Source organism: Silene latifolia, chromosome 9, assembly GCF_048544455.1.
Source record: "Silene latifolia isolate original U9 population chromosome 9, ASM4854445v1, whole genome shotgun sequence".
Lineage (NCBI taxonomy): Eukaryota > Viridiplantae > Streptophyta > Magnoliopsida > Caryophyllales > Caryophyllaceae > Silene > Silene latifolia.
Window position 1 is genome coordinate 90,173,566 of NC_133534.1, and position 14,751 is coordinate 90,188,316.

Consider the following 14,751-nt stretch of genomic DNA (forward strand, 5'->3'; position numbering starts at 1 on the left):
TTTCTTAAGTCATGGCTAGGAGGACTCCTAGTTACTCCCCACTGACGGTGGTTGTTGATATCTTTTTCAGGTTGATGTGCTTCTTGGTCATGGATGGGTTTGAGAGAGAGATAATAAATAATAATTATGATGTTTAGTAATCGAACCTTGTCGTTTTATTTTGGACGGGTTTTCATTCCCGAGAGTATTTGTATGGGTAGTTAGCTATTACTGTATCTATTTTGTTGGCACCCGGATTTATCATCATGGTGTTTCCGCCACCATGGACTTTTATTAATATAAAATGCAATATTTATCTAGCTTATTTGTATTATTAAATCCGCGGTTGTTACAGTTGGTATCAGAGCCAGAACGCTCCCAACACTCTTGTATTGAAATAAGACTTAAACAAAGATTAATTATGACTAAAACAGAGTGGGGGTAGAAACAAGTAAGGACTCTATTTATGTTTATATTATAGGTCTCTTACTTGCATATGAGTATTGTTTTTGTTTATACGTTACTTGTGGCTGAGTAGTTGCTTGCTAGTGGTAGTTAGGCTTCTGCCACGTGGTTTACCTGATTATTTTGCTGTAGATGAACAACCGACATGGAAACAATAATGGTAGTGGCGAAAATGAGAGAACTCGTTTGATCGAAATAGCTTTGTTGAAGTTACTGGAGAAGGAGAACAATGCCCAACCAAATGAAAGGGAGAGATCCATTTTTGAGCGTTTCAACCGCCACCAACCTCCGGTTTTCATGGGAGTCACTGACCCAGTCATCTTAGAGGGTTGGATACGTGAAATGGAGAAGTTGTTTGTCATGACTCACATGCCTGAGGAGGAAAAGGTTGATATGGCTAGCTGTTATTTTCGTGAAGAGGCGGATCGTTGGTGGGATCTCATGAAAGAATCACTGAAGGCTCAGCCTGGGTTTGGATGGGACCAATTCAATGAAAGTGTGAAAGCTTGTTTCTATCCAGAGTCCCTTCGTTGGAAGAAACAACCGGAATGTTTGGATTTGGAGCAAGGGGATATGACGGTGGAGCAATATACTAGCAAATTCATCGAATTGGCCCGTTTTGCTTCTATGATAATCTCGATTGAGAGAGAGAGAGAGAGAAAATTCGTCGCTATGACTTGAGGTTGGCTCCCAAGGTTCGTACGGCAGTACCAGCAGTCCCTTCACGGACCTTTTAAGAAGCTTACGACCATGCTCTTAGTGTTTATGATGCAGCTCATGAACGTCGTTTGACAAAGAAAACCACCGCTCCATCATCTTCTTTACAGGGGCTAACAAAAAGGGTAAAGCATGGTAACACTTCAGGGGAGGCTCGTTCTAACCCTGCTCCTCAAGGTGACCATCGATGATACCATTGTGGTGGAGTTTATCACCCTGGAAAAGGTTATTCCGGGTAGGATATATGATGCTTCAACTATCAAGGTTTAGGTCACACAGCAAATCGCTGCCCTCAAAGGACTAATCAGGCTTCAGGGGCTGGTAACATGAATGATAAGTCTCAGTAGGCTCCTGCCTAGGGCCGTGTATTTCTTATGAACCGTGTAGAAGCTGAGGGCTCACCCAGATGTTCTTACTGGTACATTTCTTGCTAATTCTACTCCTGCATTCGTAATTTTTGATACTGGTGCTTCTTTATCATTTATTTCAACATCGTTCGTTAGTAAGACTCAATTCATTCCTAGCACCCCTATTACCACTACTATATCGCTTCCCACAGGAGAAATTATACCATGTTCACCAGTCTTTCGTGATATTCCCATATCTATTGACGGAACTAACTTTTCAGCTGACCTTATAAGTTTCAAACTCTCTGGATTCGATATTATCCTCGGTATGGATTGGTTAGCAAGGTTTAATGCAAAGTTTGTATGTCGTGACCAAAAGATCATTCTCAAAAGTCCATTAGGAACGAGGGTTTCATATAAGAGCATCTCGACTAAATCCGGGATTAAATGGGTGTCCGCACTAAAAATGGAGAACTTGAGGAGAAAAGGGTAGAAAGTATACTTACGCAATATTCGGGATGTCACTATGGAGGTTAAGATTGACGATATTCCTTTGTTCGAGAATACACCCACGTGTTTCCAGAGGATCTTCTAGGTGTCCCACCAGAACGAGATATTGAGTTTAATATTGATCTTCTCCCTGGTGCCGGACCAATCTCAAAGGCTCCTTATCGCATGGCTCCCGTCGAGATGCAAGAATTAAAGAAGCAGCTAGATGACTTGATTGAGAAAGGATTTATTCGCCCAAGTGTATCGCCTTGGGGTGCTCTGGTATTGTTTTAAGGAAGAAGGATGGGAGTATTGTTGGAATATGTGTCCTCCGACAATAATGCGATCACAACTGTTGATCATGATGATCACATGTTTAAGTCTCATTAAAATGAATACAATTGGGAAGTAATATTGTAACTGTCAACTGGTCAACATATATCGGTAATGATTGGCTGACTAGAGTTTGACATTACTGTCGTGTGATGGTGGCACTACTACAAAAAACGCCAAAGAAACCGGTTAAAAACAGCCTTAGAGACCGGTTTATAATAGGTCTCTACCTCATAGGTGTCTTAGCCTAAGAAACCTGTTATTTAGACCGGTTTCTTTGGTTATCTCAACGAGACTTGTTGTGACGGAAAACCGGTCTCTTTGCTTAAGACTAAGAGACCAGTTAATGACCAAAACTGGTTTCTTTGATTTTTATCTTTGAAACCAGTTATTGACCAAAACTGGTTTCTTTAATCTTATCTATGAAACCGGTGCTTAAATAAAACCGGTCTCTTAGATATTTCTTTAAATAAAAAAAAATATTACCATTCTAGAAATCGAGATCTAAATGATTTTAATCAAAAATTAGAATTATATTACATCATCACGATCAACTTAAAAAATCAATAATCTTATTACTTATACATCAAGAATTATTAAAGGAATAAATCTAACAAAATAATAAATTTCTGAATCAAATTTGTCGTCGAAATCACCCAACTAGGAGCCGTCGCTGGCCTCAGTGCTGTAGGAAGAAAAAAAACAGTAGTAATATAATTGATACATGACATTTATATGCTATTTAAGTGAACTTGTGAGCATAGTTCCAACATCAAGCTGAAAAATGGTTCAATGAAACATATACTGAACATACAAACATTCCCATTTTTCAATTGCTGATAGAAAAAGAATGCAAAGGAGTACCTTAAAGGTAAAGGCTCGTAATCTTTCTGTCAAGCACACTACCAAGAGCTTCTTATCCGCTTTTACTTCGATACTGGAAAAACAACTACTGCACAAAGAAATTATCACATTACATATATAATAAAGAAACTACTTCGAAAATGTGAGTGATCACAATAACATATGTTTAGATGCGTATGTGCATCAGGTGTAGAACCCATTAATAACCACATGCCCCTAAAGAAAAGAATACAAAACAAGTAGCATTTAAAAATACCCGTGCTCCGCTTTTTGTTGTCTTTGTAATTCAAGCATTTGGATCGTATGTAAACATCTTTGACAGTAAATCCAATGCATCATCACTAGCCAGTGGAAACAATGATCGCAATAGAGATGTTGTTACATGATGGTATTCCACATAATCAGGCAGGTATATCATATCCGGCCACTGTTCAGGCCTCTTGCAGTCCCAAAGGTTAGAAGGTAGATTAGAAAAGGTAAGTACCTACTTTTTGGTGTGCTGGTGTTAAGAAGATCCTGGAGGGTTGCCTACTTTTGTGCCTGGATTCATGCTTATGACAAGCTACGTGCTGGTTAAGTCGTACCCCCTTTACACAAAAACTTGCTGCATAGCAAACATCTCGAAAAAAGAAAAAAGAGCTGATGCATTCTGTACTTATATCATTATATGAGAGACCCTGAGCGATCACTACTGCAGTTTTGACAAGAGAAAAAAACATCATATTAGAGAGATGAGCATGAAGCCCAATTTACGACAACCACAAAAACAGAACTTTAAACCAATTTGAGTTGGGATCAACCAACAGAAGTGCAATTTGCTAAAATGCTCAACTTAGCCATAATTTCTGACAAAGTCGAACTTTAAAAATCATAGTCCTATAACCTAAGCCTAAAACCAAGATTTAGATTGTTTTTTTTATGAGGTACTACCTCTACGCCACCATGGAATCACATTCAAAGGCGACTTCATCCAATGTAATTAAAACTCTCCCTCTTCTCCAACCCAACCCCCCCCCCCCCAAAACCCCATCCCTTTTGACACCCAAATATATGTAGAGACAACCCCACATCCAGAAATCCAACATCACACTCACAGTAGAACAATGAATGAGGACAAGTATGTAATCCCAAGTCTTCACACAAAGGGAAGCAAAGCAATCAAAGGGAAATAAAGGCAGTATCATGTAGGTAAAATATGGCAGAACTCTGTAACTTTAATCACAAAGGTTCTTAGTTTTATACTTGTATCTAAGTAAATTTGAGGCACTAGTCAAGGCTATCAGTTCGTTATAAATGCGCCACATCTGGCGATACACTATTATAGTGTCTATGTTGATTTTAAGTAAGCTGCATGATAGAATATGCTTGAACCTATTCGCAATTTGCTGATGGGCGAGTGATTCCAGACTTCTACTACCCCAGCACAAAGTTAACCAATGGCTTAAAACTTGCAATCTCACATAGCGGGAGCATTTAAGTATAGTTTGGTTAACCTTAGTTTGCCCTCGACTCTAGAATAGCTGCTAAAACAATGACTAAAGAGCAAAATTATCACCAGTAACAAAGCATGTGATTGATGGTAAAAACGTCGACTATGCAAATAATGGGTTATGATTGATAAACTTAGGCGTAAAATCGCTTTCCGTAAATTTTTATGGTTGTATACTGAATTTCTATCAGTTTTATCAATCTTTGGGGTTCTCATATTGTCGTTCAATCATTCCTCACATATTCACATTAGATCTAAAGTACATAATCGAATACGTACTTAAAATTACCCTAACTAATTGATAAAAAGACCTTAAGTACATACTTTATATGACATTTTAATTCCTAAAAGCATATCTCGAGAAAAAATAGAATTCGTAGAATGCTCTTACCAACATGTTTTGGCAAATAACAGAAAAGACTGAAAAAATCCATAAATTGAAAATGGTTTATACTTAATTTGAGGATGAAATTACCGTCGATTGATACAAGAAAGTCCCTCAATAAGCGCCCCATTATAACGAACCCTAATTCCCCGCAATTGAATTATCGACGACTGATTAGGACAATTGATTTGGGGGTTTTAGTCGTGCTCGAGCCTATAGCAGATGAAGAAGGTCGTCGGTGGCGAGGCCATTGCAGATCGTGATTGATTAGAGATAGCGTGAGTTTGACTGAGCAAAGAATGGAGTCATGGAGATGAAGGTGGGGAGATGGAGGATTTGATTGAGTAAATATTTTTACTGAGGAAGTTTTATTTTTATTTTCTCTTTTGAGTTAGATTAAGGGGTTGCAATTGGGACACGTCATTTCAAAGAGACCGGATTTCAAGCAACGGTCTCATATTAATTACCAAGGAGACCCCATTTTACCTATAACTGGTTTCTTATATCAAAGAAATCAGTTGCTATATCTAACCGATTTCTTATACATGGTTCCTTTGCCCTTTTTTGTAGTAGTGTGGTGATCAGTTGACCCCCTAGGTCATACCTAAAGGGCAACACTCTTAATTGATTATTTAATTAATCGTATAATGTTACGAGTTAATTAAATTACTTGAAAATTGACGGACGATTTTGGAAGTAAAATTTACGTATCATATTGAAATGTGATTAAATAAGATACGGTCTGAGTAATTGAATTGTATCATTACTCGGATGAAATAATTGTTTAATGTAACAATTAAATTGGATGAATTGTTATAAATACAATCAGTTGTAATTTATAAATGGTAAAATATTTTGGCACAAGTAATTATAAAATTACTAAGTCGATTTTTGTATGTGACGTATTTTTGATAATACGTTGATTTTTTATATGTTAAAAATACATAACAAATTTATGTCACATATGACATGTGACATATTGACAATTGACAAAAATAATATGGAATCCATATTATTGAATGGGCCGAAAATTAGAGGGATTTAAACTAATTATATGTTGTTTGTAATTAGTGGAAAACACAATGATTAAAAGCAAACCTAGCCATGCAAGCCTATTGTTCCTTGTGAAGAACAATTTCTCCATGCATTGGCTCCCCTAATGCCTTCCTCTTACACGGTTTTGAGAAGGCAAATGCCATCATTGTTTTTCCAAAATTTTTCCTAATAATATACTTAGTGAAGTGTATTATTCATTAATCCAATCCATCATCCAAAATAGAGTTCTAGTGAGAAGAAATATCCTCTCTTCTTCTCTCTATAAAACCGAAACATATAAGTGTTTTATAAAAGTTTTGGTTCAATTTTCTACCTTGATTAATATTATACTAGTATTTGTAATATTAATTAAATTAAGAGAAGCCTTGGGTATAAAGCTTGGGGAGAGATCTTATACTTAGATCTTGTTCATCCATAAAGGAAAAGCTCAAGAACAAGAGAGAAAGGTGATCTCTCTTGTGCCCAATATAACCGAAATCTTCAATGTAAGGACATGATTTCTCCTCTATTATATTATTGTTTGCATGCATAAAATCCGTTTTAATTTTATGACAAATTAATTAGACATATATGAGTATGTTAGTATGTATATGAATCTACATTTCCTTCAATCGGTATCAGAGCCACGGTTGTTTGCATGCAAATTGGTTAAAAGTTTTTCCGAGTTATAAGAATAACAAATAAAACTTGTAAAATTTGTGTTATTATGATATATCACGAAATTATTACATGCATGTTAATATTTCTGGTCCTAAAATGTTTTAGCATATTTTGGTTAATTTTTCGGATTTTTATTGTTCATAATTACAATAATGGCATTTAAATGTGATTTTATGAGTAAAAATGTAATTTTTGGTCTAAAATTATCTATTCTTCGAATTTTCACTTGGTTTTTGGACATGTTGTCACATATATTATTTTGAGATAACCTGTAAATTTTCATAATTTTTGGACTTGTTATGCTCGAAAAATGGATTTTTCATTTTTAATTCTGATTTAAAGTTAAAAATAGGTTAATATGAGTTAAATTTCGAATCTGGTCATAGAAATTTTATATGTTGTCACATGCAATTTTACAAGATGTGTGTAAAATAATTGGCCATAAAGAAGTCCTTATGCATGATTTATGGATTTTTGAAGAAAAATAGCATAAATAGTGACATTATTAGTGAAAAATTAATAAAACATAATCTATGACTTAAGAAAAACGTCTAGTGTTTCATTTTATTACATTTTTCAGATCTAAAATTGAAAAGTTAATGAATATAATTTTTCTTCATGTTTTATGATTATTTTAGTTAAAAATCGTTAAAACCGCAACATTGTTTTTCCGGGATAATTTCGAAATTTTTTAACCTAAAATTTTGAACATTATGAGTGTCATGGTATTTTTCCAGAATGTTCATGAGTTTAAATTTCAAATTTCAAATTTATTTGAAGTTTTGTGTTTTATTTGAAGTTTAATAGCTTATTTTTGTAATTTTTGGTCCATTTATGAACAATTTTATAAGATATGGGTTAATTATGGTCAAATTATTAGTGAAGACTATATTTTGAAGTCCTAAGTGGTTAGGGTAATTAACTAGTGCATAAATATGAATTTATGTATTTTTGTGATTATAAAATGTTGAAATCACGCAAATCCGTAAAAACCGAGTAATATACGATATTGGCAATTTAAAGGCGATTTAGCATAAAATTGAGCATGTTCATACATATTATAATGCTGCATTTTCTTTATGATTGTCATAATTTTTCATTTATGTAATTTTGAATTATGTAATTTTACTTAGTATGGCCTTAGATTTTAATTGATATTTCCCGAAATGTATGGGAATATCGATTCGGTTGTAATTTTTATTGTGATCTCGTATCACCGTTTTGTAATTTAATAGATTTATTTTATTTTAGTTACAAATGTATAATAGGAATTATGTAATTTATTATGTAATTTTATTCATTCCGGAGTTCCTAAGACGAATTTCTTCAAGAATGGCGATACATAAAGACGGTGTTACCTCGAGATGCGTGCCTCAACCGAAGTTCAAGGGACCAATGGAGTTGGTTTCCGAATTTGTAATAGTTAAAGAGTTTTTCTATTTTAGGAAAGGCCATACTAGGATTTTTTTTATGCTTGCATTGCATTTTATTTTATGTCACATGCATTGCTAAATCGCCATAACTAAAACATGCATTGTCTTTTTATCGAGTTTATCGACCGTGTCAATTAGAATTATTGTAGTTCACCGCTTTAGTTCACTTAAAACATGATAGATAATAAATTGACATGACCTCTCGCTAAAACAATTAATTGAGACATAGCCTTACCAAATAGTAGAAACCATGAAAACCTATTTCGCGAGGGAGTGCACTCGGCCCTACCGGGGTACAAACCTTGTTACGTAGGGGAAGTGGGTGATGAGTGTTAATCCACCGAGTTCATGTTAATGAGGGTTTCATCGGCCATACCGTGCCCAAGTTGATGTGGATTTGGATCATGGACACATTTATTCGAAATTTGGATTGAGCTCAACGGAAGTATTCGCGACCGTAGTTGCATGTGTTCCGGGCTATAGATAAATATTAGAGTAATTTTATCGACCAAGAGTTCTAAAAGTAGAATCGATTAAAGAGTTAATCCACCGAGTTATATTGATGAGGGTTTCATCGGCCATACCGTGCCTAAGTCGATATGAATTTGGGTCTTGGAATCATTTATCTAGTTGGGTAGAGGTCACTAGAAAATGCATAAAACTTGTTTAATTCCTACATTTTACGAGTATTATTTAAACGACAATTGTTTTACTCCTTATATTTTGTTTTGTAGACCACTTCTTATTCATAACAAATGGCAACACCAACTCCTAATGCTACACCTCTCGCTAGTTCATCTTGGCTCCGATCCTTTATGGATCGATGTAAACTTGAAAAGAATGGGTCAAATTTCTCCGAATGGGATGCCCAACTCAAATTAGCCGCCGAAGGTGACGACAAGCTTCGTTACCTTACCGAGGCCTCTCCACCCGAGCCCTCCACTAGGTCCACCGCGGCCACTAGGGAAGCATATGAGGCTTACCAAAAGGAGTCCGCCGCAATGAAAAATGTCTTGATATTTGCGATGGAGGCGGACCTCCAAAGGAGAGCCTTCAAAATGGGCAATGCTAATGAGATTTACTCCAAACTTGTGACCATGTTTTCACAAACTCCGCGGATCGTCCAATATGAGGCGGCCGCGGCATTCTTTGATCTCGACTTCAAAGAGGGCCAAAAGGTTAGCCCTCATGTGCTCAAACTCATGGAGCTTGTCGAGACCTTGAAAATTCAAAAGGTTGAAATCCCCAAAGAACTCATCGTAGATAGGATTCTACACTCCTTGTCTAAAGTCAAGGCATATGTGCAATTCCGGGTGAATTTCAACATGCAAGACAAGGATGTGTCTCTTGAGGAGTTGCACAAGTTACTTGTGCAAGCCGAGAGGGACATGGGGTTAAATGTGAACCCTCCCAAAGATGTGCTTAACATAAGCACTAAGAGTAAGGGGAAGTTCAAGAAGAATGGGGGAAAGGGCAAGAAGCAAGCTCCCACATTCACCAAAGCTAAGTCTTGTGAAGCTAGCACCTCCAAAGTCAAGAAGGGTCCTCTTGATAAGTGCCATTATTGTAATGGCATGGGACATTGGAAAAGAAATTGTTCCAAATACCTTGGTGATATCAAAGCTGGAAAGATCACTCCAGTAGGTAAATGACTAACCTTCTTTTATGTTTCAAATTCAACTATGGTATTATGATGCAAAGTTGTGATAATGTATCTCCCTTTTTATTGTAAATAGGGCCTCCACCAAGCAAAGACAAAGGAAAGGAAAAGCAAGCATAAGAAACCATGGAGAATCTAAGGATAGCTTTTATGGAGCTTTGTTTTTCCATTGTCTTGTTTTAAGTTATGTTTTGAATTTTAGAACTTTAAATTTCCGTGTTCGACATGGAAAGGTATTTTGGATAATGGTTTGTATTTTGGATGATGGTGACTTGGTTTGCAACCCAAGTCACCCGTTTTATCATTTATCCTTTTATGTTCTAAAATTCATCTTTAAATGCTTGCACATTGGAACATAAGATTATTTACTTAAAGTGATCTAATAGACTAATATAATGACGGGTGTCATTATATGTCCACATGCTTAAGGCTTGTGTATGATCATTTATAAAGTAAATTGAGTCTATCACCAAGTACACATACAAAATCTAAAACAATTAGTCAACCTATGAGGTAGTTCTCCTTATACTTCAAAAATCATTATTTGTGTCTCATGTGCTATCTTTGAATCTCTAGCGTATTTATTCTAAAGATAGAGTGGGAGAAAATGAGGACACAACACACAAGGCGAGATTAAACTTGTGTACTTGTGTAAATGTCTACGCAAGAAAGAAGAATGATTTCAATAGTGGTATGTCTATTTAAATAGACATACCCAATAGATGTGATCTATGGTCTCAAGCAAGTTCTATATGACTAAAGAGACCACGTGAAGAATCGAAAGAAGATATTCTTGAGATTACTACGTAAGGACCCCAAAAGAAAGTTTTGGAAGAAATGACTAATGTAAAGTCTTAATAAGAATTTTGACTAAGTTTAGACTACTTTGTGATAAGTTTTTGACCTATAGTTTCACCCGAGATTTACTTAAGAGCCTAAATGAATCAAAGTAACATTCTAGTATATATATATACGAGATTTATGACTAGAAATTGCAAGGATTGATATACCGATATCTTCAAAAGCTAAGTTAAGTACTAACCAAGCAAATGTCAATTATTAACCTCATTGTGAAAATCAAATGGTTAAACCTCCTTTCGAAAGGGTATTTCAAAGGATGTATTCCAAATATTATTTATATTTGAATAAAGACATTGCTACACATCATTATGATATGTGTGAGTTAGATTAAAATCTTTTAATAAGGTTAAGATGAGACCACTTCAAAATAGGTATTTTGAAGGGATATGATGGGAACATATATGGTTCTATCTTAATAACTTGGCAAATACAATTCTTCGATTTCAATTCCTTAAAAGTTCCGATTGAGAAGTCAATGTCGAAACATGTGGAATTGAGTGGGAGTTAAGCAATTATCATGTGAAGACATGGAATTTAGTGGGAGCAATCATCTTGAAAAAGTTATAACTCATCACTCATTGAAGAATGACGAGCTAATACCTTCCTTCATAAAGGAAGATTTGAGTTTTCAATTCTGGATGAACATGGACTATGATGAATCCAATTACATCGAGGGATGTTGGATTAGTATTAAGAGATACACATCACATCAACTTTCATATAGGTTATTCACATAAATGAAAATGGGATTACCATTAGCAGTCATGGTAGTTCATTGAACCTAAGAACGGTTGATCTCATGATTATTAGTAACTAATGTTTCCGCCATTAGAATAATCATGTACGTGTCCAATTATGAATCATATGCGTAAGAGCATGATGATTGATTGGTGAGCTATAAAAGAAACGTCATGAATTCTCAAGAAGAATACGATGAGCGATTTCGGTGTTTGACGGAATACTCTATTATGTGACAAGAGGTTGCACATATATATGAAATCCGAGCACATGTAAGGATTTATGAGAATCCTAAAACTTTCGAGCTAAAAAGAGAAATAAGAAGTTGTGGAAAGATGCTTAGTTGAACAAGAAGTTGCTTGAAACTAATCTTTCCAATAAGCTAGGACTTGTTAGAAGTGCTAGGCTAATAATCTTGTCAATTGTTGCAAGATACTACAAAACATATACCTAGTGCATTATGTGTGGATGGAATACTTGATCAGTACAAGTTATATTATTCATCACAAATTCGTTCGTTATGTGATAGTCGATAAGAAAGTTCTTTCAAGTTAAAGAACCGAAACCAAGGTCGTGAACCTTGATGTGTACTTGGTAAGATTCATGCTATGAGAGAGAACATGAATGTGAAGGAGATTGCAAGTGTAAGAAGTTTTGAACACATGGACACATGGCATGTTAAACTTCTATTGCAATCAATAAGTGGTTACACTTACGATATACATCACAAGGTTGTAATATGATATTGACAACCCGAGTGTGATGTCGACATTTGTCGTTTGAGTTATTATTAACTCACCTTATACTTTGTTACATCCAAACGGGTTGTGAAGACAATTGAACCCCGTTAAAGTGAACGCGAATTAACATAGTATTTGCCCATAATCACTTGTATGAGGTGACATCTCGAAGTGACTAGAGTGTGAGGCGATTGATGGCAAGTTCAAGTGCCATAGAGTCATGTGAGATGACTAGTCGATCACATAGGCAGATTGTTAGGAACATTTTGTCGGGCCTTATGACCGCTTATAGAGTTCTGGCAAATTTATATAGCCTGGTCGTGGCGAGAGCTACTATAGTATTCAAGTGAGTCGATTCTTTTGACTAAAGACTATTCACCTAAGATGACACGGTTTCAGATTAACTTTGATTTGTGTTACTACGACCTTCGTAAATGGGGTCAAATGGGCACATTTTGGGTTATGATGGCTGTGGCTAGTCGAAGGGAATGAGTGCAATAGGAATTGTCCATCCCTAGTCAGGGTTATAACAATATCTCAGGGCCACTCGAGGAGTAATGAATCGAAATGCGTGGCCACGCTCGGAAGGTATCCGAGTGGATAAATCCGGTCAATCGTTATTCTCCAGATCGAGGAAACCACTCTCGATATGATCACTTGCAAGTACGACCTGAAAGACACCTTGCATTGAGTGGGAGATAGTAATAGGACAAGAGAATTGGTGACGCACACTTGTCGAAGACAAGTGGGAGATTGTTGGAATATGTGTCCTCCGACAATAATGCGATCACAACTGTTGATCATGATGATCACATGTTTAAGTCTCATTAAAATGAATACAATTGGGAAGTAATATTGTTGTCAATGGTCAACATATATCGGTAATGATTGGTGACTAGAGTTTGACATTCTTTTGTCGTGTGACGGTGGTGATCGATTGACCCCTAGGTCATACCTAAAGGGCAACACTCTTAACTGATTATTTAATTAATCGTATAATGTTACGAGTTAATTAAATTACTTGAAAATTGACGGACGATTTTGGAAGTAAAATTTACGTATCATATTGAAATGTGATTATGTAACACCCCGATATTCAGAGGAGCCTTAACTAGGCCTTCCCTAGCATATAAGGGCGTTACCATCTCGGTTGCCCGAGGTAAGTAATTATCAAACGTCAATAAAAGAACTATTAAGTTACATTACAAGTGATTTAAACCAAAAGACGATATAAAAGGTACCACTCAGAAGCTACTCTACACTACAAACAATCTCGTGAGGACTCGTCCCTGCCCGGACTCCAGCTATCATCAACATCAGCACCTGCTAAGACCGACTGCTCACCATAAGGGATCACGGCAGACACATAACAATAAACAACCACACAAGGTCAGTACTGAGACAAGATAAGGCAAGACAGCTACAAACAACGATACAAACAATGACACCAGTACCAACTGCAAACACAACAATCCAACCAAACTCATCCATCGATCGTCCTTTGGACCGACCCGCCGTGGGGGACCGCAGCCGTTCCCACCTAAGCCCCGCTCATCGTACGAGCGATAACCCTGCTCATTAATGTGCACATCCCCTTTCGTGGCGGGTTCCACGAAGGGCGAAACTAGGGCGTGAGATCACTCCCGCAAGTGACCCCACTCAGCCGAGAACGCATCTCGAGAACCATCAACAACGATCTCCATCACAGTCACAACACAACCAAATACTACACAAGCAAGCACACCACTACTACAACGACCGACACACTAGACCGTCAACAGAAACTGAGTAGGCGAACCTACCTTTATGCAACTGCAACCAATCCACGCCGACGACAACATCTCCAAACGACCAAGCAAAGCCTATTACCGACATACAAACATCTATTACTAACGAACAAACCCTAGCTATAGAAACAGAGGCACGGATGATGATTATGACATACCTATTGGGGAGAGACAAGGCAAAAGACCGCTACCCGACTCAAGAGACGCTCTCCTAAGGCTCCAGAATCTTCAAAAGGCATCCATGGAGGTTTTGAGGTGAAGGGAAGGGAAAGAGGCGGCTGAAGGATAGGAGGAAAGTGGCGAAAGTGATTTGCGGATTTAACAAAACGCGATATATAACCCTCGCTGGAAACCGGGCACTCGATCGAGTACCCAACATACTCGATCGAGTAACCCCCTACTCGATCGAGTACCATAGCTACTCGATCGAGTAGCCTCTACTCTATCGAGTACCACTCTTACACGCAGCTCAAACAGGTTTTGGTATACCTCCCTAAGGTTACTCCCACTCCCAAGGGCAGTCAACGCTGGTCAAAGGTATCCCTAAAAGGGTGGGTATTACAGTCTTCCCCCCTTAAAAAGAACTTCGTCCCCGAAGTTCACCTCAACTATCTCCCGCTCGAGACACGAAAACTACACGCAGCTCATCCATTTTCCCGCTCAACCCACTATTCTCTGGAATTAACACTTCCCCCTCCCCATGTCGTCATCATCACCGTCTATACATACATCTAAAGACTCTTATTAC

General features: G+C 37.0%; 1 protein-coding gene and 1 long non-coding RNA gene across 2 annotated transcripts; one reads left to right on the forward strand and one right to left on the reverse strand.

Moving 5' to 3' along the window:
• The first annotated feature begins 1,293 nt into the window (after positions 1-1,293).
• LOC141601323 (uncharacterized) lies at positions 1,294-2,291 on the forward strand. The gene is made up of 3 exons (XM_074421596.1): positions 1,294-1,425; positions 1,549-1,834; positions 2,071-2,291. Exons 1-3 carry the CDS (start codon positions 1,294-1,296, stop codon positions 2,289-2,291), a joined length of 639 nt encoding a protein of 212 aa, XP_074277697.1.
• Positions 2,292-2,827: 536 nt separating this feature from the next.
• On the reverse strand, positions 2,828-3,373 carry LOC141598208 (uncharacterized). Its single transcript, XR_012523326.1, has 2 exons — positions 3,195-3,373; positions 2,828-3,015 (listed from the first exon to the last, which is right to left on the reverse strand). It is a non-coding gene; the product is annotated as an uncharacterized LOC141598208 (long non-coding RNA).
• Between the last annotated feature and the right edge of the window lie 11,378 nt (positions 3,374-14,751).